The 21,725-nt window shown below is 53.2% G+C and overlaps 1 protein-coding gene across 1 annotated transcript in view; it reads right to left on the bottom strand.

Annotated features, from left to right (window-relative positions):
- Nucleotides 1-3,427: 3,427 nt before the first annotated feature.
- ADAMTS3 (ADAM metallopeptidase with thrombospondin type 1 motif 3) overlaps nucleotides 3,428-21,725 on the bottom strand; it is a 58,523-nt gene continuing 40,225 nt past the window's right edge. The window contains exons 5-22 of the mRNA XM_040063744.2: nucleotides 19,981-20,180; nucleotides 17,806-17,889; nucleotides 17,545-17,701; nucleotides 16,853-16,958; nucleotides 16,324-16,467; nucleotides 15,803-15,935; nucleotides 15,249-15,362; nucleotides 14,457-14,602; nucleotides 13,959-14,134; nucleotides 12,983-13,116; nucleotides 11,654-11,777; nucleotides 9,977-10,057; nucleotides 9,107-9,270; nucleotides 8,822-8,987; nucleotides 8,267-8,399; nucleotides 7,683-7,890; nucleotides 7,441-7,558; nucleotides 3,428-5,603 (exon numbers count right to left, since the gene is read on the bottom strand). Of these exons, the coding sequence (XP_039919678.1) occupies nucleotides 5,035-5,603; nucleotides 7,441-7,558; nucleotides 7,683-7,890; nucleotides 8,267-8,399; nucleotides 8,822-8,987; nucleotides 9,107-9,270; nucleotides 9,977-10,057; nucleotides 11,654-11,777; nucleotides 12,983-13,116; nucleotides 13,959-14,134; nucleotides 14,457-14,602; nucleotides 15,249-15,362; nucleotides 15,803-15,935; nucleotides 16,324-16,467; nucleotides 16,853-16,958; nucleotides 17,545-17,701; nucleotides 17,806-17,889; nucleotides 19,981-20,180 (2,957 nt within the window). The 3' untranslated portion in view covers nucleotides 3,428-5,034. The remainder of the gene's footprint in view (nucleotides 5,604-7,440; nucleotides 7,559-7,682; nucleotides 7,891-8,266; nucleotides 8,400-8,821; nucleotides 8,988-9,106; nucleotides 9,271-9,976; nucleotides 10,058-11,653; nucleotides 11,778-12,982; nucleotides 13,117-13,958; nucleotides 14,135-14,456; nucleotides 14,603-15,248; nucleotides 15,363-15,802; nucleotides 15,936-16,323; nucleotides 16,468-16,852; nucleotides 16,959-17,544; nucleotides 17,702-17,805; nucleotides 17,890-19,980; nucleotides 20,181-21,725) is intronic.

The raw sequence follows: 21,725 nt of genomic DNA, 5'->3' as shown, positions 1-21,725 counted from the left end.
ATCAGGGAGGGCCCCCTCCTCTGGGGGGGTCCTGGGGGTGGGTGGGGGGGGTTTAGGATGGGCCCCCTCCTTAGGGGGGGGGTCCTGGGGTGGGTGGGGGGGTTTAGGGAGGGCCCCCTCCTTAGGGGGGGGTCCTGGGGGTGGGTGGGCCCCCTCCTTAGGGGGGGGTCCTAGGGGGGTGGGGGGGGGTTTAGGGAGGGCCCCCTCCTTAGGGGGGGGTCCCGGGGGGGTGGGGGGTGGGTTAGGGAGGGCCCCCTCCGGAGGAGGGGGTTCTGGGGAGGGGGGGCGGGGCCCCCTCCGGAGGGGGGGGTCCGGGGTGGGAGGGGTTGAGGGGGGTCTGCCCCCCCTTAGCCCCTCCCACCTCGGACCCGCCCCTCCGGACGGGGTCCAGCCCGGCCCCCCTCCCCAGGACCCCCTCCTCCGGACAGGGGCCCGGGGGGGGGGGGGGGGGGGGGGTAGGAGCAAGGGGGACTGCTGTCGTTTGAAACAAAAAATTTATTACAGCTCAGAGTGACGTGACCCCCTCCCTGCTACCCCCCCCCCCCCCCCCCCCCCCCGTCCGGAGGAGGGGGGTCCTGGGGAGGGGGCCGGGCTGGACCCCGTCCGGAGGGGCGGGTCCGAGGTGGGAGGGGCTAAGGGGGGGGCAGACCCCCCTCAACCCCCCCCACCCCGGACCCCCCCCCTCCGGCGGGGGCCCCGCCCCCCCTCCCCAGGACCCCCTCCTCCGGAGGGGGCCCTCCCTAACCCACCCCCCACCCCCCCCGGGACCCCCCCCTAAGGAGGGGGCCCTCCCTAACCCACCCCCCACCCCCCCGGGACCCCCCCCCTAAGGAGGGGGCCCTCCCTAAACCCCCCCCACCCACCCCCAGGACCCCCCCTAAGGAGGGGGCCCTCCCTAAACCCCCCCCCAGGACCCCCCCCGGAGGAGGGGGCCCACCCTGACCCCCCGCCCCCCAGTGTGATGTGGGGAAAGCCGGACACCCGGCAGTGTAGGGCACTGTTGTGTGTGGGGGGAGCCGCACAGCGGCTCCGGCCCCGTGTGGGGATTCCCGCGGGGGGCGCCGGGCTCCGGCCCTCTGGGCTTTATTATCCGGCGCCCCGAACCCCGCGGCTGCGGGGGGGAGAGAGAAAGGGAGAAGGGATATAAGAAGAACAGAGGAATGATAAAGGGGACAAAGAGGGGAGAAGGGGGACAGAGAGGCGAAAGGGAGCTGCGCAGGGGAGATAGAAGGAGGCCCGGTCAGGTGGGGCAGGGACGATGAAGGGGAGAAAGGAGGAGTAGGGGAAGGTAGGGGGGATAGAGCATGAACAGAGGCAGGGGTCAGGTTGGGTAGAGAAGTGAGGAGGGGACAGGCAGGAGGGACAGGGGGTAGTCGGGGTGCATAGCAGAGCAGGGAAGGGAGGCGGGGAGGTGAGGGGGGAGAGGGAACGGGCGGTTAGGGGGGGAGACGGGGGAGAGCGGCAGAGGGGGAACGGAGGAAGGGGACAAAAGCAGAAGGAGAGAGAAGAAGGAGAGCTAAGGGGAGAGAGAGAAGGAGAGAGAGGAGAGAGAGGAGGAGAGAGAGGAGGAAAGAGAGAAGGAAAGAGAGAAGGGAAGAGAAGGAAAGAGAGGAGAGAAGGACAGAGAAGGCGAGAGAAGGAGAGAGAGAGGAGAGGAGGAGAGAGGAGAGGAGGAGAGAGGAGAGAGAGGAGAGAAGGCGAGAGAAGGCGAGAGAAGGCAAGAGAGAAGGAAAGACGAGGAGAGAGAAGGAGAGAGAAGGCGAGAGAGAAGGAGAGAGAAGGAGAGAGAAGGAGAGAGAAGGAGAGAGAAGGAGAGAGAGAAGGAGAGAGAAGGAGAGAGGAGGAGAGAGAAGGAGAGAGAAGGAGAGAGAAGGAGAGAGAAGGAGAGAGAAGCGCCTCACCTGGGCCCCGCCTGGGGAGCCCGGACCGGCTGCTGCCGGCACCTCCCAGCTCTGGGGAGAAAATGGCGCCTGCGGCGGCTGCCGGGGTTTAAATGCCCTCGGCCCCGCCCCTCGCACCTGTGCCGGCCCCGCCCCGCGCTCCGCGGCCCCGCTCCGCTCGCACCTGCGTCGGCCCCGCGCCGCGCACGCGCTCTGTTGTCGCGCCCTGCGCACGCGCTCCGTGGCCCCGCCCCTCGCACCTGTGCCGGCCCGGCCCCATCTCGGCCCCGCCCCCCGCACCGCTGTCCCGGGGCCACGCGGGGGCGCCGCGTCCGAACCGGGGAACGGCCGCGATCCCGGGCCCGATCCCAGTCCCGGGCCCGCTCCCAATCCCGGGCTCGATGACGCTTCCATCCTCCCTACGGAGGAGCGGCGGCTCCGCCCGGGACCCCCCTGCAGACCCCAGCAGCGCTCGGCCCCGCACCCCCGGTCCTCGGTCACGGCCCCGCCGCAGCGCCCCTGGCACGCGCCCCGCCCCTCACACCTGTGCCGGCCCCGCCCCTCCTTGGCCCCGCTCCCCCGGTTCCGCCGTCCCGGGGCCATCGCTCGGGACCCTCGCTCGGCGCTGTGCGAGCCCCGGCCCGGGGACTGCTCCCGGCGGGGACCGCTCGGAGCCCGGGGCGCTGCGGCGGGGCAGCGACCGTGGCTGAGGGTGTGGGGGCCGAGCGCTGCTGGGCTCTGCCGGGGGTCCCGGGCGGTGCCGACGCCCCCTCGTCGGGATGATCGAAGCGGCCTCGGGCCCAGGATTGCTACCGGGCCGCGGCCGGGCCTTGCCGGGTGCGGGAGGGCGCCGGTTCCCCGGTTCGAACGCGGCGCTCCCGTGTGGGCTCGGGACCCCGCAGGGCGCCCTCTGGCGGACACGGGGCGCGGTGCGAGCGCGGCGCCCCCGCGTGGGCAGCGCCGGTACCGCAGCCCCGGAGCGCTCCCGGCCCGGCCCGGGCTCCCCGCTCCGCCCGCCCGGGGCCGCGGCGGGGCCGGAGCCGAGCTCGGCGCTGCCGCTCCTGCTCCGGCTGCTGGCGGCACGGGGTCGGGGCCTCGCCAGGGATCCGGGCACGGTCCCGGTCCGGCTGCGGGCAGGTGCGGGTGCCTGCCGGGGTGCGGGAGAGCGGCGGCAGCGGCGTTTTCCGGGTGCCCCGATGGTGTGAAAGGCAGAGCGGCTCCCTGTCTGTCCCTCTATGTGCCCGTCCTTGGGCGGCCCCACGAACACACCTGGCTGCGGAGCTGCCGCTGTCCGTGCCGTGGGCCCAAGCACGGGCTGGTCCCAGCTCTGCCTTCAGCATTTCCTGCCCTTCGCGCCTTTGGAATTTAGGGAATTTCAAACAGGGAATTTTTCCCTGCCACCAATAAGGTGCAGCTTATGTGACAGCTGCCAGGTGAGACCTGATGCTCTCCTTCCTCTCTCTCAATTTCTCTGCAACTCACACTCTCCAATGGCAAAACATCTATTTTGAAAAATCCCGTTAAAATATTTCATCTTTATTTCCAGTCGGGAAAGGTCCTGCCTGGGACAGAAACGGCTAAAAAAGAGGAAACAAAAATGCCAAAACCAGATGCTGCCACGAGCCAAAGCAGGGAAAGCATCGGGATGTGGAAGGTCTGTTCTACTGTCACTTCTTTGTGCATTTATAGTGCTCCTGCAAGGGGTGCCCGTCCTGTCTGGAGGCCCCAGGGCTGGAAACCTCTGCTGCCAGCCAGTGCCACCCTTATTTCCTCCGAGGCACCCACAGGGCTCCCAGGACGTTGTCTGGGGCCCCGGTCCCCTCACAGCATTCAATGGCTCGATCCTGGGGACTTTTTACAGGAGAGCAGCAATTGCACGTGAAACTTCGATGACCGCTGAGAAATGAGAGAGACCTGTGATAAAAACCCTTTTTTAAAGAATAAGATCAACAATTTCTCTACAGCAGTTGAGCAGCTTCGATTTCCATTCTATCCATATGACACAGCATCTCAATCCGTCTCCTGATCTGACCTCGACAAAAGGAAGTCACCTGCCCTCAGCGTAAATATTTAGTACATAAAATACTGTCAGGAACCCACTTTTAATAAATATCTGCAGTTCTCACTCCTGTACACAAGTACTTTACAGCGACATGCCGGGAGAGCGCGGCCGGCTGGGCTGGGACAAGGTGGGGACGGACATAAATTAATTATTGCAGTCGGACGCGCCGTGGGCGGGGAGGGTTGGAGTCGATCCACGCTGGAAATATAAATATCTCTCACACCTTGAAATCCACGCTTCCCGTTGGGAAAAAATCCTCTGCTTGGAGTGTTGTAGGTGCCTGTTGTGTCTCTGGGATGCTGGTTCGGCACGGACACAGGGAGCAGCTGGGAACCAGAACCTGCTTGGACTGGGAGCAGGACAGCACTTGCAGGGTCTGCACAAAGCATCACGCTGATGATACCCAAAACACACCCAATCCTTTCCTAGTGCCAGCAAAGAAATTCCTCTGCAAATGGAAGTCCACTTTTTCTACTAACACTGCTTTAAACACCAGCCCTTGGAATGCTCATATAGGGCAGAACTTGATGGCCAGCACCTGGCAATGGAACAATACAGTTAAACAGTTGTGGGACAGCACAGAACTCTTACAATAACCTGCCAAATTCCTGCATTTACCCAACAGCTGCAGTGGTGCTCGTGCAAGCTCTGTTTGCAGGGAGACACGAGTCCTGGAGGGTTCATTCGGCCTCTGGCAAGTGACAGAGTGTCCATGCCTGGTCATGCCTGCAGTGGGGGTTTCCCACAGTGGGGGGTGTTTAGAGCCCAAAACCACAGGGGGTGCTGAGGTTAGGGCTAACTTTTGGGCCCAGAGGTGGACAGAGCCCTCAGTGACTCCCACTCACTGCTAGGAAGGTTCCTTTAGTGTTTCCTCTTGCATTTCCCAGCCGGACAGGAAGTGAGGGGCGGGAGGAGGCCAGGAGCACCAGAAAGTGAACCAGCACTTCTTGTCCTTTGTATTTACAGGGGACAACCTGTGCCCTGCATTGCCCTGCCTGGGGCACGCAGGGCTCTCCGCAGCGTCCAGAGTTCGGAGTCACACACAGTGCCAAACAGCCTCTTTCCACGGCTGTCCTGCACAAGCCTTCCCGCTCATCGTTCCACAGGGGCAGCCCTTAGAGGCCATCGCTTCCCAACGCGCTCCTCGCCCTTCCCGGAGGTCCTGGCTGGCGCAGGAGCCCCCGCTGCCGTGTTCTCTGCTGGCACCAAAGGCAGAGCCGCGGCCAGCGCTGGGGCGCTACCAGAGCTGAGGCTGCTGCTGTTGGCAGGGGACTGGTGCAGGAAAGCCAACAGCTGCGAAGTCTTCCCAGCCAGAGGAGCTCTCCAGTGCGCAACGCTGGCACCTTTGGGCTCGGAGCCGGATGGCGCGATGTGCTGCTCAGCCTGCCGTGCTTCAAAAGGCAGCCGGCTTGGAGAGCTGCTCCCGGGCAGAAGCTGAGCCTGGGCAGGCACCGCAGGCGTGGGCACCATCAGAGCCCTCTGCAGGTTGCCCGGATCCAGTGCTGCATCCCCCTCAGTCCCAGCCCCTCCGGGTGGTGGGAAGTTGCTGCTTCGCCGGCTGCAGGACTCGCAGCACAGCTTGTGGTAGCCAGGGATGGAGCAGTATCGGGCCAGCACTTCCATCTGGCAGAAGATGGATTTGTCTCCCAGGCAGGGCTCATCTGCAAAACAAATGTCCCGGGGATGCGAAACCAGTGATAGGCACAGTAATGCTGGCATATTGTGTTTTTATAGGAATTCCCAGTGCCAACCTCCTAGAGCTCCTACACACACTGGGTATGTCCTACACACCCCGAATCCCTTCCAGCCTGAGAGGACATCGTCTATCAGCAGTGCTAAAGACAAGGCAATCTTCCCTCCCAGAAATGAAACCCCAAGCAATAGCCCTCAGAGATGCCTTAAAATAAAGAGTCAGATGAATGACTGAATCACAAGGTTGGAAGGGATCTCCAAGATCGAGTCCAACCCAGCCGTAGCACCTCAACTGAACCATGGCACTGAGTGCCACATCCAGGGATGACTCCACCACCTCCCCACGCAGACCATTCCAAAAGTTTATCACCATTTCTGTAAAAAACTTTTTCCTAATAATCCAACCTATATTTCCCTTGGCGCAGCTCATGACTGTGTCCTCTCATTCTGTCAGGTGCTGTCTGGAGAAAGAGACCAACTCCCACCTGACTACAACCATCTTTCAGGAAGTTGCAGAAGTTTTGTTCAGATTAAGTTTGGTGTTTTTCAGGGACCAAATGGAACTGTAGAACTGATGGAAAGCTTTAACAGTGGGTCACACCTGAGGTGCCCTGATGGCAGGGATGTGCATCCCTTTCCTCAGGAAAAATAACTTCCAGAGGCTCTTCTGGAAGCTTTGAACCAAAATCAGCTTTCTGCAGGGAAAGATGTCCTCACCTAGGCACAGGAGATGCCTCAGCACAGGCCAGGAGCGCATCTGGTCACCGCCTTCTCCTGCTTTAAAATATCAGCTGGAGCCTGACCTCAGAGTGGGTGAGAACCAGCTCAGTTCCAAGGAACTCAGTAAAATCCCCCACAAGGACACCAGCAGGGCTGGGGGACGAGGGTTATGAATAAAATTCTATGGAATACAGACATGTCCTTGTCCTGATCCCACTGAACTTCTCTGGATTGATGCTTGTTTGTTCCTGACAAACCTGTGTAAAAGCAGCAGCTCTGCATGGGAATATCCATGCTCCATGAAGCACTGAGAGGCTCTTCCAGCCTCAGCATGGAATCCTGGGCTATAGGTCCAATTCCTTTTGCCTTACCATAGTGACAGTGACCCTTTTTTGGTCCTGTTCTCTCACGGCTCATTTTGGAGCATCTCTTTGTGCTGGTTTAGGTTCCACAACTCCACCCAGTGTGGAGATTTGGGGTTCTGCTTCTCTACTTCCAGCAGGTTCCATAAGGACCCAAAGCAGATCCCACTGTCCAGTCTGAGGGAAAACACCTGCACGTGCCAGGAGCTCTGACTGCTTTTCCTACCAGCTCCTGGGCGGTGTCAGGGCCACCGTGTGGGAGCTAAAATCCCCATAAACCCCGAATCCTACAGACTGAATAACCTAAAGGAGGAAATGCATTGTTGCCATAAAAAGCTTCAAAACCTGTGAAAAATTCTATGAAAACAATGCAATGGATTCCCAGGAACCTCATCATGCTCTTGGTTCCATGTTTTTGTATTTTTATTCCCTCACTTGGCAGTTTGTAGAACTTAGCCTGGGATTTAGAGGTCGAGCAGGATTTGTTTTGGATTGACCTTCACCTCTGGCCCCAGTCTGTGCCGGCACAGCTTGGGCCAGTGCGGTTAAACCCTGTTTGAGCACATTTACAGGACACACCCCGGCGTGGGGAGCTGTGACATCCAGAGACTGCTGGACTGAGCACAAGAGAAAAGCCAGACCCTGTGTGTGACCCCTCTGCCAGCACAGTGCTCTCCAGGGAGAATTATTGCCCCCACTGCAGCCATTCCAGCCATTCTCTTACCATCACAGGGAGCAAGTTTACAAGCCCTCACGGATTCCGGCCGTTCCCCCTCGCACCGGTCCCCAGCGCGGCACAGGACCTGTCTGCTCTCCGTCCCCTCCCCGCAGGTCACTGAGCACTGTCGGACACAGAGGGCACAGATCAGGGCATCCTGTGTCACAGCACTTGGCAGCAATTCCCACGTGCCAGCCATGGCTTTTGGGACAGGCTGGTGCTGCCCCCACCCACCCGCCGCTGCCCACCTGGGACCAAGGCCCGGCTTTCCATGGCATGGGGCATGGCACCCGGTTGCAGGACCGCCGGCTCTCGGGGCGATCCCTGCTGCAGAACTTGGCGTGGACGGAGCGGTTGGTGCCGTCTGGAAGAGGCTGGAGGCAGCGCACCGTGCGGAGCTGGTAGCCGGAATTCCCACATGTTTTGGTGCAGTGCTCCCACTCATCTGCCGCCCAGCTGGGGAGGAAAATGGAGTCAGACGCCGTCAACTGTTAACATTTTTGTCCTGCTGTGGCTGCCTCATCCCTGGAGCAAGCTCATCTAGTGGAAAGACTCTCTTTTCATGGCAGGGGGCCAGAATGAGATGAGCTTTAAGTTACCTCCCAACCCAATCTATTCCATAATTTTATTATATATACACACATATATATATATACTGCAACCACCCAATCAGATTAGTATCCATGCTTACACAGGCAGAAACTTCCCTCCATATTCAGGAACTGTAGGCTGGAAAGCTGTCAGCTTCCCATCAAATTCATCCCACCCAATCTGGCTGGGGCTACCCTGTCTGAATGAGCAATCCCTGCTCTCTGTGCCCAGCTGCACTCACAGGGGCTCTGTGCACTCCTGCAGGTTGCACATCCTACGGATGGGCTTTGGCTTTTTGCTGCCTTCGCAGAAGCTTCGATGAACCATCTTGTTGTCACTCTTCCTGCGGCACCCGTACTTGGTGTACTGGAACCCTGGGAAAGATGTCAGAGAAATCAGGAGAATCAGGTGCTTGTTAGAATTTTTGGTTTAAACAGGATTTTCTGGCCTATTTAATGGATTTACTAAAATGGCATTTTGGTATTTGCATTTCCCATTATTTGCTTAAAAGCCATGGACAGATCACGAGTACAGGGAATGCTCAGAAGCATCCAATGCCTGAGTTTGGGCATCCAAAGTAGCTTTGGGATCTGAATTTAAATACTGAGAGAAGCCTTTTTCTTCCCAGGCTGGAACTGTGACATCTGGGAACAATTCTGCACTTCAGGTATCTTAAGCTTGAGCCCTAAAATAACAAACCGCTGTTAAAAAAGGGAAGCCAAGAATCTAAATCATTCCCTTCCCCCAATTTTTTGGTAATTTGTCCCTTGTTATAGGTGCCTCATCCCCTGCTCACCTCCACCACAGGGTTTGGAGCACTGAGACCAGCTCTTCAAGGCCCACTCAAAGGTGTCCGTGTCCTCCCGCAGCACGTTGTTGCTGTGGATGGTCGGCAACGAATCCTCGTGGATGATGTATCTGTAAGTCAGGCTGGATCTGGTGTCGTTATCTCGAGGAATGATCTGTGAAAAAGCAAACATAAATCCAGCACTGTTATTGATTCCTCTGCTAAGGACAGACACCAAGGTCTGGCTCTGGAATGTTCCTTAGGGCCTCTCCCAGAGCTCAACACGTCACCCACCAGCACCACCACGGCATCGTGCAGGGGTCCATCTGTGTGCAGCGTTTCCGTGCTGTCCTCGATGCTGTACTGCCACTGCACGCCCAGATCGATGAAGGATCGGGATCTGGCCTCCTCCCCTTTCCCATTCAGGATATAGTGTCCCGTAGCCTGGTTCTTGATTGCTGGGAGGAGTGAGAGCAGAGCCTGTCGTGCCTCCCCCGCACTGGCAGCAATCGGGGTGGCACGGGGAGGGGTATTTCCATCAGATTATGAAAATAACAGATTTCCATCACATTTTATTTTGCTCTGTGCACACAGGTGTATCCCAGATACTACAGTCTGTAAGCGATGCCAAAATCTGTAAGCGAAGAGCGGAGGAACTGAAGCCCTGGGGAACTGCCTCGGTTTGGGCTTCCGCAGCACACCTCAACAGCCAGGTACAGTGGGGATTATGATGATGATGCCTCAATTAGAAGCCAATCCATTAAAAGCTGGACTCATAGAGTGGTTCGTATTGGAAGGGACCTTAAAGATCATTCAGTTCCAACACCCAATGTTCTTCCACACAGCTTTTTGCAATGCACCATAAGAATAATTAAAAGATACTGAATTTGATTCACCCTGGCAGTTCCCACTTACACGTGAGTCATCACAATCCTTGGTTAGTAAACATGCAAACTGGGTTCAGTTTAATATTTTGGAGAATTCAAATGAGCAGATTGTTTGCTGAGCTGTAGGACTGCAGGACTAAGCCCTGACCACACAATTTGGAAAGTCAATGTTTAGCCGACCCCTTCACTGGATTCTCTCATCCCTCAGGTTCTCTGGCTTGAGTACCCCGTGCTTCTTCTCAAGCCTCATACCAAACTTGAGCAGAAAAACACTTACCAAGAAAGTGAGGAGAGGCCTCGTCTTCTTGGATAAACACATGTCGAGCCCCAGGAGGGATATCAAACATCTTAAGGTACCCTTTGGCACGTGCAGGGTCAGTGGAGGCAGCAGGGAGGAAAAGAGAAAGGAACAGCCGTGGTCAGGAGCGCAGGGAACGGCCCAGCTCTGCTTGAGAGGAGGGCATCCAGCAGCAACCAGTGAGCAGGGCTGGGAGACATGGAGCCAAATTGGTTTGTAATGTGTGTGACAGGCCCTCCCTGGGCTCTTCTCTTCCAGGGACAGAAGAGACACCAGTTACAGATCTATTTGCCACCTCCCAGCTGGGATCAGTTTAATATTTATAGCTGTGCTGCTCCAAGCAGGATCTCTCAACAAATCAGGCAAAAAGATGTTTCCTGTGTTCCTCAGCACACAAAGACACAAGCACAAGTCTTTCTTACTCCTTTCCTAAATCAGTCCTCAGCCAGGTTGATAGATTGGAACTTACTAACTGCCCTTTCAGATGGTCATGTCTGCAGTGAAAGTAAAAAGTTGTTCCCAAAGAAAAATATTCTCTCTCTCTCACCAGTGCAAATCACAGGTAATTAGTGTAAAAATAAGGAAGCACTGCCATTAGGAAGACTAGAATCCCTTCCAGGGATCGGTCACAGGTACTTATATATCAAGATTTAATCAAGAGCCCCTGAAGTTCTCTGAGTGCATGGGATTTTCATATTCCTGTTGTTTTCTTTTTAACAACTGCAGATTTAATTAAGCAAAATCACTGGTTTCTGGGACTACTGGATGTACTGGCAGTCTGTCCTGCCCCTGACATACACAGCCCCTGAGAAAATCCAAGTGAAGAAACAGAAGAGCCGGGAATAGGGAAAACCACACTCTTGGGCTGAGCAGCACCTGCGCCCAAAGGCATTTCCAATCTTTTCTTCCATTACCTTTGGAGCACAGGGAACAGCAAGTTTTTGCGTGGTTTGGAATTACCTGTCCATGTTTACAGGAGGATAGGAACTGCTATTCTGGCATGGATGCCTCTCTCCCTACAAGCTGTTGCACTTACTCAGATTATTATTTTTAGCTTCCTTTGTCCCAAAAAGGGAAACACCGTGAGCTCTGCTGGATAAGGGAAAGGCTCCTCTGGTCTTCCCTTAAACAGAACACCTGGAATTAGTGTCCTGAGAGCCTGGTCATTCCACTGATTGGGTGTCACCCAGATGCTCTTTATAAGCAGAAGACATAAATTTAATCACAGACAAATGCATTCACAGCAGATTTGGACACATCTGGGCAAGACAACCAGTCCTTGGAAGCTGGACAATCTGGGCAAGATTTTAAGTTGGATACTTGCAGAAACTGTTTTGTAGAAACTGGAATTCTTTTTGGCACCTCTTACTTACATGTTTCCCTGTAGAAAAAGGTCAATTAGCCCTCTTAATAACCAGATTGCCCGGGCTAGGGAAAAGCTATCAGCATTCCCTGAACACCTCCACCACATCCACATCAGGGGGCAATGGACAGCAGCCTATCCTGAACAGGCTCAGAGGTGGGCCTCATGGGATGGTATTATATCCATTATTCCCAAAGTTGGAATGATTATGGCATTATCTGGTGTCTGTAGGTGCCACACAAACTCCACAGCCAGCAGGAGTCCCAGCCAGCTGTAGCAGATGTTATTCCTACCGAGCTTTTTGGGAGTGCGGGTGTAGGTCCCCTTCACGGTCCGGCAGTGGGAGTCATCCCCGCCGCAGACCCCGCACTGGTCCTCAGCCTTGCTGGAGCCAATTTCCTTGTCACAGCCCACTTTCTGCAGTAAAAAGGGCAAGACTGGGTATTAGGAGGTGTCCTGGGGTGACTTTTTGATGCTTGTATCCCCAGTTGTCTGTTCTGTTGATGCTGCATGTTAAGTTCTGTACCTTTAATACCCCTGATAAGTAAGAGTTATATCCAATAAGGGGAGGATCATCTTGGAGGAGGAACCTTGAGGAGCATGAGGGAGAGAATCATGAAGCAGGATCCTAGAGAGAGAACCACTGCTGTGAGACTAGTTCTGAGGGCAAAGGGGGAGAAAGAAGAGCTTGTTTTGAAAACAGCATTCCCTCCTCTGCACTCCTGCTCCTGGACTGTGCTCGTCTGAGGCACGGACAAGCAGCGGCATGGAGACCTGCTTTGCTCTTAGTTAGTTTTAGCTAGCTGAGGCAGAGAAGCTCTCTGGACAGTTTTTTTTTGTTTTTTTTTTTCTCAGGACTGTTTAAACCTGTCCTGGACTGAAAAACCCAGAGAGACACCTGGATCTCACACCTCTGCCCCCTGGGGCCCAGGATGGGATCTTCCAGCACTGGAGGAACTGATAAGAGACTTGAGCAAGCTGAGCTAACCACAGCAAGGACTTTCTGAAGTTACCATCCTATTTCAGAGCAACGAGAGGTTTTATTGTTTCATATTATTCATCCTTTTATGCACGTGGGCACTTTGTTTGTTAAATAAATAGCTTTTTCCACTTTTCTCCCAGGAAGTTTTTTTCCCTGGACCAGTTAGGGGGAGGAGCTGCTTGGGTTTGCTTCCCAGAGGGACCCCATTCAGGGGTTCTCTCACAAATTTGCCCTAAACCAGGACAGGAGGGAATTCTTTCCTATAACTGTGCAGAGGCCCTGGCACAGGTTGCTCAGAGAAGCTGTGGCTGCCCCATCCCTGGAAGTGTTCAAAGCCTGGTTGGAGGGGGGCTTGGAGGAACCTGGTCCAGTGGAAGGTCATGGCAGGGGGGTGGAACTGATGGTCTTTAAGGTCTCTTTCAGCCCAAACCAGGCTGGGATTTGATGATAAGAAGCAATCAGTGGAAGAGAAGTGGAGCATGTCCATGGAACAGGTCTCTGCTCCTCTCTAATTTAATTTAAATCTCAAGGATTTAGAGGAACACAACGCTGCAAATATGGAATGTAGAGTCTCTGCAAAGTCCCTCTCTGCCCGTGAGCTGTTCCCAGAGTGTCCTCGGAGAAGCTGCCACTCACTCACCACACATTCCCCACGGACACAGATGCTGTAGGGATCCCGGTAGGAGCAGCGAGTCCCGTCGTGCACCGGCTGCTTCATATGAGCCACATCCCCCGTTTCCCTGGACTGGCAGTACAGGTGACATCTCTTGGGAGCTGTGGAGCCAGGGAAAAGAAAGGACTGCATGGAAGACAGTGATCCAGGTGTGTTCCTGACAAATATCCCAGCAATGGAGTGAGGAGTGAGATCAGGCAGGTTTGGGGGTGAGAATGGGAACAGAGCAGTGGAATGGGGTGCTTTGGGAAGGAACACGTGGATCGCGGGGAATTTTTGGGGGGAAAATGGGAATGTTTGGGCAGAAACCCAGGGACTTAAGAGTATAAAACCGGTGGTTTTGAGATACACTGTGGCCATTTTGGGTAAAAAAGTATACATTTTAAACAAGCAATCTGAAGTCAAAAAGGTGAATTTTAGGGCTAAATTGGGGGCCTCAGGGGAAATGGGGGATTTTAGGTGAAGATAGAGAAATTAAGGCAAGACTTGTGGTTCTGAGACATAATTCTGCAACTCTGGAGCAAAAAAGTAAATTTTAGGGATAAAGGGGCATGTTTGGGGGAAAATCTGGACTTCGTCAGTAATAAGAGCAAATTTGGGTCAGAGCAGGGAAAATGCAGGTTAGAATCAGGGATTTAGGGCAACTCTGCTAATTTTAGACATAATGTGTTGATTTAGGGTTAAACCTGTCAGTTTTAGGGATAAATAGGAGAGAAACTGATTGTTTGAGGCTAAAATGGAAAATTTTGAGTCCGAGCAGGGAATTTGGGTATTAAAATCCGGAATTTAAGGCAAAACTATTGATTTTCAGACAAAACAAATGAGTGGGGACGGAATCAACTTTTTTTTCTGGGAGTTCTGGGCCTGTCCTCGAGATCTCCAGGCCAAGGGGAACGGCTTCAAACCCTTTCAAGTGTCACTAAAGGCCCAGGGCAGGACGCACGGTCAGGGTGCTCGTATGGCAGCCAGTGGTGTCGGCTGCCCCGGAACTCGAAGTGGGAATTGCGCTGCTGGCACTGCTGGGCCCTGAAGTCCTCAAAGTGCTTCGGACACTCCTCAGTGCTGCACAGCTGGAACTCAAAATTGACCCCGGCGCAATCGTCACCTCCGTTGATGGGCCTGTGAAAAGAAAACATTCCAGAGATTTTCATCAGGGAGAAGCTGTTCTCTGTGAGGGTGGAGAGGCCCTGGCACAGGCTGCCCAGAGAAGCCGTGGCTGCCCCATCCCTGGAAGTGTCCAAGGCCAGGCTGGACAAGGCATGGAGCAACCTGGGCTAGTGGGAAGTGTCCCTGGCCATGGCAGGGGGTGGAATGGGATGAGCTTTGAGGTCCCTTCCAAGCCCGTTTCAAGGGGCTTGAACAGCATGTCCACCCAAAACCCAAATGCCATTTTAAGTGACCCCTCTGAGGACGCCCATGCGGGTGCACCTCCCACACCTACATTGGGTTGTTGCACTGGCGCGTGCGAAAGCGAACCCCAGTTCCACAGGTCCGTGAGCAGGAGCCAAACTTGGTCCAGGGTCCCCAGTGTCCATCCTGCTTCAACTGGTTGGTGTTCTTCCACATGCAGTGACCCTTGTAGCACCACTGAGGGAATTGGGGCAAGAAACAGGTGAGAACAGACGTAGTCCCCAAATCAAATGTGTAAGCACAGTATGGGAATATTTTGCTGCTGCCTGGGGCACATTCAGATTGTACAAGTGGCTTTCCTGTATTTCAAAATAAAGGGAATTTGCTAAAAAACCCCAGGTATATGAGTATAATTTTATAATTGAAAATGGACTGGCAGCAGGACACCCACTAATATTAAAGGGGATATTAAAGGGAAAAATCAGGTGCTAATCCTCAGCCTACATAAACGTTTGCCACAGCGTGTCTGGACAATGAGTTCTGAGCAGCCATCCCACAGTAACAGCGTCATCTGCTTCCCTGGATTCCAAAAGGCACTTGATGGAAACTTTGCAGACGAAACAGAACTCAAAAAACATAACAAAGAGGTGACAGAATAGGTTGCACCTCAGCTGGAATCTCTACGCCCAAAATGTCCTTTAGCAAACCTTGTACAGCTCCCAGAATATCTCAGGGGAAAGCACAGCTCCTGCTTTCCCCTTGTTCTCACCTCACCCCAGGAATGCCAGGCAACTCCCCGCTTCCCTCTGTGCCCTTCAACCCAAATGGACCTAGCTGTTGTTTTTCATCCCCGAGACAAACACCGTGCAAAGCCTGGACTCACTTTTCCTGGGGCACACTCGGTGCCATCGAGGGGAGGTCCCTTCTTGGTCTTACAGAAGTAGGGGTTATCGGGATGGCTGCACCACAGCTGCTTGCATGGATCAAAGGTTCGGAACTGAAAAACACAACAGCCATGGGATGAAATGCAGGACGAGATGATTTATCCAACCCACTCCATAGATTCCATCCCACACACCGCAATGAGCCCAGCATCTTCAGGGCAGTGCTTATTCCCTGCATCCCCCAGCCTGGGGCTAGTGAGAAGAGGAAAGAAGACACCCAGAAGTGGGACAAAAATGAGATTTTTTTTTTTTTTTTTTATTTTCTTTGTTGCGATAGCTCTCACCAGTCTGTGCCGCGTGGGCCACGCTGCCACTCCTTTTCCCATTATTCCACGGGACCCAGAGGACTGAGTTTCCCCCATAAATATCCCTCTGCTCTTTACAGATCTCTTTAAATACTCCATTAACTTCTCTCCAGTGATTATGACACTGCAGGTCTCCCATCAGGCCACACCCCCTTGCTGTGCGTCTCTGCCTGGCTGCCTGGACGTACTGCTGTGCACATCCTATAGCCCACGCCAAAGTCGAAACGGCACTGCTCATCCATGGAATAGTTGATGCCTGGCAGCTCAGGAAGCTTGGGCCAGTCATGCTCAAAAGGGTCGTCGAGAAGGCAGTCGTAAGAGCTATGGAAAGAGACACAGAGAAAAATACCATGAGAAGTGTTCTCCTAATTCCTGCCCCATCCCTGGAAGCATTACAGGTCAGGTCGGGTGGGGCTTGCCTGAAGCAATCTGATCTAGTAGGAGGTGTCCCTGTCCACGGCAGGGGGTTTGGAATGAGATGAGCTTTAACGTCCCTTCCAACCCAAACCACTCTGGGGTTCTGTGACAATGTGGGGCCTATTCCAAATTCCACTGGAGTCAGAGGGGGTCTTTCATCCTGAGCAGACAGGCTATGGAACAGCCCCGTGTGAGGACACAGCGTTCATGGAGCTTTTCTTACAGAGGTTTGAAGGGAAAGAGGGTCTGAAAAAAGTGGGGTCAGAGACTGGCTGCACCAGGGAGGCCTTACTGGATGTATCTCCTGAGCTCCTGGCCGCTGCAGCGCGACCAGTGGTAGCGGTGGAAGGCGGCCTGCACCAAGGGGGCCATGACACTGCCCATCGCCGTCTCGTCCCCACATCTGTTCCCTTGCCCATCGTGCTCCATGCCCAGCCTGGAACAGAGAACTCCCCTCAGAGATATTGCAAAAACAACTGTAAGGAAACAGCTATGGAAGAGGCACCAAATCTGACCCACCAGCACAGGCGGCTGAGGAGAAGGCAATGAAGGACACTCAAACCAGCTCTTGTCTCCACTGCCTGGACCTTCCAGGTCCCTTCCTGACTTTTCCCTCATCTCAGAGAAAACAAGTTCACCCTGCCTCCCGTTCCTTTCTTCCCCCACTTGTCTCTCCATTGCTTCAACCACTACTGCATTCCCAGGGGGTTAAAAATAAAACCAGGACAGCTTCCATAGAGCCATTAAATCCAACAGCCTTGGAGCAAGCAGGAGGTGCAACACATCATTTGGTGTGATCTGATGGTAAAAGCTGTACTTACACGTGCCCAGTCTCATGAGCAACAACAAAGGCTGATGAAAACCCGTCCTCGTGGTTGAGGGTGCAGCTCCGGACCGGGTGGCACATGCCCGTCACAGGAGCATATCCTACAGAGAGACATCAGGGCTGAGTCTTGTGCTCAGCACGTGGATTTTAAATGAGACCCCCCCCCCAGTAAACTTAGGAAAGCTAACACTGCTCTAAGGCCAGGGCACCCTGCCTGGCTCCTCATCCTGACCTCATCCTGAAATCATCCCGATTCACACATCCCAAACTTTGGGAATTCCATTATCATTAGCTCCCTGAGTCCAAAGGACGGACACAGGTGTCAAAGTGGCCGAGATGTCTATAAAGGGAAATCTATGGTGAAAGATGCAATAAAATAAAGGCAAGTGGAATGCCACGTGCATCGAGATTCCCTGTGATCCCTGCACCTGTGATCCCTGTGTGATATTCCCAGTGATCCCTGCACCGTAGTTTGAAGAGAGCTAAGAATTATTTATTTACAACTCTCAAGAAAGAAATTCGATCTACGGTTAGATATAAATGGCAAGGTCTCCTTCCTTTTGACAAAGCCTGTGGAATCAACAAGACGAGGAGCTCACAATGCAATTCCCAATTTTTCCTCTTTTCTGGCAGGTGCCAGCCAAAAAACACCGAGCCCAGAGCTCTGCTCCAGGTCAGCTGCATTACCTTGCATACCAGCAGGCCCAAAATCTTGCCTGGTTAAGAAGATGGCATGGTCGTGGTGCTCGGCATGGCTGGGGTCCGACTTCTGCTGCTGATAGGCCCAGCGGCACACGTTCTCCAGGCTGCGCGAGGGGTTCCCCCTTTCGATCAAGCTGACGGACTGAGAGAGCAACACATTAGACCCAGTGGCTCCTAAAGGCAGCAAATCCAGGTAAGTTTGGATATTCTGCCGAGGAGATGAAGGTGGAGAAGCGGCTCGCTCACCTTCGCGTACCCCAACATGATCATTCGGACCAACACGACGTTGATGTGAACGCCCAGGGACTCGTCATGGTAAATTTCATTCACCTGAGGGAAAAAAGAGGAAAAATTAAAAAGAAAAAAAACCTGTTGATGATACCAAGGGAACTTCTAAGGCCATGGAGATGTTTTTTCGAGTGCTTGTACCACTACAATCCTTGGAAGAGGATTCAAGTCTCGGATCATTTCCACTCAGTGAAAAGCGTAGATTCACTTCCTGTCGTCACATACCCGCTTCACACGGAACTTTGGGAAACACGTGTCAAGCCTCCTCTCAAGTTTAACGATCAGGGCTCAAAGAAAAGAGGATTGGGATAAAGACTTCAAGTACAGACCCTGCAAATTACAGAATCCCAGACTGGTTTGGGCTGGAAGGCACCTTAAAGCTTTTCTCAGTCCACCCCTCTGCCATGGAACACCTTCCACTAGACCAGGTTGCTCCAAGCCTTGTCCAACCTGGCCTGGAACACTTCCAGCGCTTCTTGTTTTGAAGAGTATTTTTTTTAGGAGCAACTTATACTGCTGCCCTACTCTTTCAAGATCAGTTAGAATTCTGTGGTCACTTCTGTACTAAAAAGAGGCTTTGTGAAAGGGAAGTTAGAAAAACAGAATTATGCAGATGGGCCAGAAGTTGTCCTCCTTGAGGCCCTTCCCTGTGTCTGGGAAGGTAAGAAATGTCCTGGCACCAGAGTGTGAAACATCTGCAGGTCCTCAATGGAGCTCCTCATTCCCCTAAAAGCAAAATAAATATTATATTATGGGCAATTGGTGAGAAATAAACATCCCTGTTCAGAGGTTGGTGGGTTTCAGCAGGAGTTAGAAGGTTGTTTTATTTTTCAGTCAGGCTAAACAGAACTTCCCCTCAGGGAAAAAGGTCACTGGGAGTTGTCCAGACTGTGGGCCCTGGCACGAGGATTTCAACCCATGGTTTAAACCCCAAATCCCTGAAGCTGAGAGCAGTGTCAGCAGGGCAGTGGGACACAGAATGAGCACAGAGCTCAGGCTGCATGTCCTGTGAATCGATCATCCCAAAGGTCAGTTATTCCTCTCTTATTTCCGCCCCATTAATGCAACAGCACTGCTTCCACAAAGGGCTGGACCAGGATAGATGTTCACAACTTCTCCTGTGTCAACAGACAACAGGGGAGTTTTCTAGACACAGGAGTGACTTCCCTGGAGACAAGAAGGACCCTGGAGCTGACCTTAAGCTTCAAGTCTTCAAGATTTCCCCATAACCCCTGTTTTATCCCGTTCTCTGGATGGCTCTGGGCAGCAGCGTGTCAGCTCGCTCTGCCTTTGGCCTCGCAGCTGCCCCCAGCAGATGGAGCCACAGGCGTGTAAAAAACATGGAAGTGGTCTGGGACACGGATCAACCCTGCTGCTCACTGAAAAGTTTTTAAAACCAAAAAGACAATATACTGCAATAATGTGTAATGGAGATTTAATGTTGATGTTTCACGGGCTATGTGGGAAAAAGGAAATGATTCTCTAAGTGATGTGCTGGAAAACATCACATTGGTTGGGTTAAATTAATAGAAGAATAATTGTTTTCCTCTCAGATTCTAAGTTCTCAAATTCAGAAGTTCTGTAAACCCAAGGAATCGTTTTTAAATTATTCCAGGAATAAAAAGTGCAAGTCATTCCTACATCCATAAAATCATTATTTACGGGAATCATTATGGGAATAACTAGTCCCTCATCTTCATCCTTAAGACTCTTTTTCTTTCCTGGAAAACCACAGTCTCTAAGACAGATCTACTGGTCTTACCAGACAGTTTGCTCTGTCAGAGAGCCATTGAGGGTTCAGAACCCCTTTTCCTCTACACATTTATGCTTTAATCCGTTTTTCTCCAGAACTGTGTTGTAGGAGAAGTTTGGAATTACTAGAAATGGATCAAGTTTACTTTTTTCCTTACTGTTTTTCAACTATTTCCAAATTCTTGGAACTACCCTCGAATGTGCCCTAGGAAACTACTGTGAAAAAGATGAATTAAAAGAACATCTTCAAACCAGAGAACCTCCTTGCGCAGGTCAAATTGATCCCACTGCTATTTTTCCCAAACCCGGCGCTCCTACAAGAGCACCCAACAGCCATTCCAGCTCCCAAACAAACCACACTGTGCTCTGTAGGATACTCACGATGTTCATGAGGGTGAGGAGGTAGTTTTGGACGTGTTCTTTGCCGTGGAATCGGACAACAGAGTCATCCACCCCCAGCAGCACCTCGATGTTGTGGTCGTTGTCTCCCGCGTGGCGGCGGCGCCGCAGGGTCTCGTTCAGCTGCTGCTCAATATGGCCATGCAGCGAACTCAGTGCTCCGAGGCCAGCGAGGAGGGACTCTGCAAGGACAGTCTGCCATCAGTGGAGTCCTGATTCCTGTCTCGTCCCTGGAAGTGCCCAAGGACAGGATGGACGGGGCTTGGAGTAACCTGGGCTAGTGGAAGGTGTCCCTGCCCATGGCAGGGGGTTGGAAACGGTTGGCCTTTAAGGTGTCTTCCAACCCATTCTGTGATTCCACTGTATGACCAATGGAATTCCAGTTCCATTTCAGAAACGTCCTCCCACAAAGTATCCTCACCTGCAGAGTCACCACTTCTCCGGATAAAATATATCAGGGACCCTGAAGAAATTGTTCTTGTGATGTAGGGCTGGGAGAAATCACCAGAAAACCAATAAAAAACCTCATTCAATCACACAGGTCTGTAATTTATCATGGTTCTTACTCCACGCACAAAATCCAAAGCTGTTACTTCCACTTATGCCAGTAAAACAAAACGTGCCCAAGGAATGTTGACAGGTAAAACCTCACAGCTGTAGGATACCTGGCTCTTCCCAAATCTACACCAGTACTCCAACAATCTCTGAGCAATGAATACCAACGAGGAACATCTCAGTGCACAAAGTGAGCTGCATACTATGGCTCCTGTGTCCCTGTGACAGCCAGGAGCACCCGTTTCCCCCACTCTTCCCAAAAACATACAGGGATCTCCCTGCTCTATGAAGCCACCTAGAGCAACCAGCATCCAGTGGATGGAGAGGAGAGGAGAGAACAGTCCTGCTTTCCACTCACGCTCTATCAGGGCACTTTACCCTACGATGGCAAACTTCCAGCCCTTCTCCTGTGTGCTGGAATTCACGAATGCCAAGGCTGCAAGTGCATAGACTGGACCTTCCTGTGTCTTCAGGCACTCTCAAGTATGCCAACCCCAGGACAGCACAACAGTGGGAAAATCATACACCCACTCTAACTCCAAAAGCTGCTCCAGCTGGCAAAGCTGCCAAGCGCAGCATCCAAGAGAAAGCCAGCTGGAACGCTGTCACACTGCGGTGCCCACGGTGCCAATTTCCCATACCTTGCTGGGAAGTCAGGCAGTGGGTCCTCTCCTAACTGCTGTGTCTAGTCCAAAACAGACTGGGTCACATGAGTGCCCATTATCTATTCTCTTGTCTGTTTTCCATAATGCAGCACTTCAGTGACTTCAGAGTCAAACAATCAGGCTGAATCCTAGGTTACAGGTACTGCCAACTGGTGTTTCAGAGGATGCAGTCTGCATCTGTGGCCAAGCACTTAACAGAACATGTGGGATCTAAGTCCCTTGAGTCTGACTGGCCCCCAGCACTGCCAAGGCCACCACTAAACCATGTCCCCAGGTGTCACATCCATATAGCTTTTAAATCTCTCTAGGGATGGGAAATTCATCACTGCCCTGGGCAGCCTTTGTCAGGGCTGGATAACCTTTTCAGTAAGAAATTTTCCCTAATGTCCAACCTAAACCTTTCCTGGCACATCTTGAGGACGTTTCCTCTTGTCTGATCACTCATTACTTGGGAGAAAGATAACACATGAGCCAACGGTGAAGAAACACACAGAAACAGTCTGGCTG

Source organism: Hirundo rustica, chromosome 5 (assembly GCF_015227805.2).
Source record: "Hirundo rustica isolate bHirRus1 chromosome 5, bHirRus1.pri.v3, whole genome shotgun sequence".
NCBI lineage: Eukaryota > Metazoa > Chordata > Aves > Passeriformes > Hirundinidae > Hirundo > Hirundo rustica.
The sequence above is the reverse complement of the archived record's forward strand: the minus strand, read 5'-3'. Positions and strand labels throughout refer to the sequence as shown.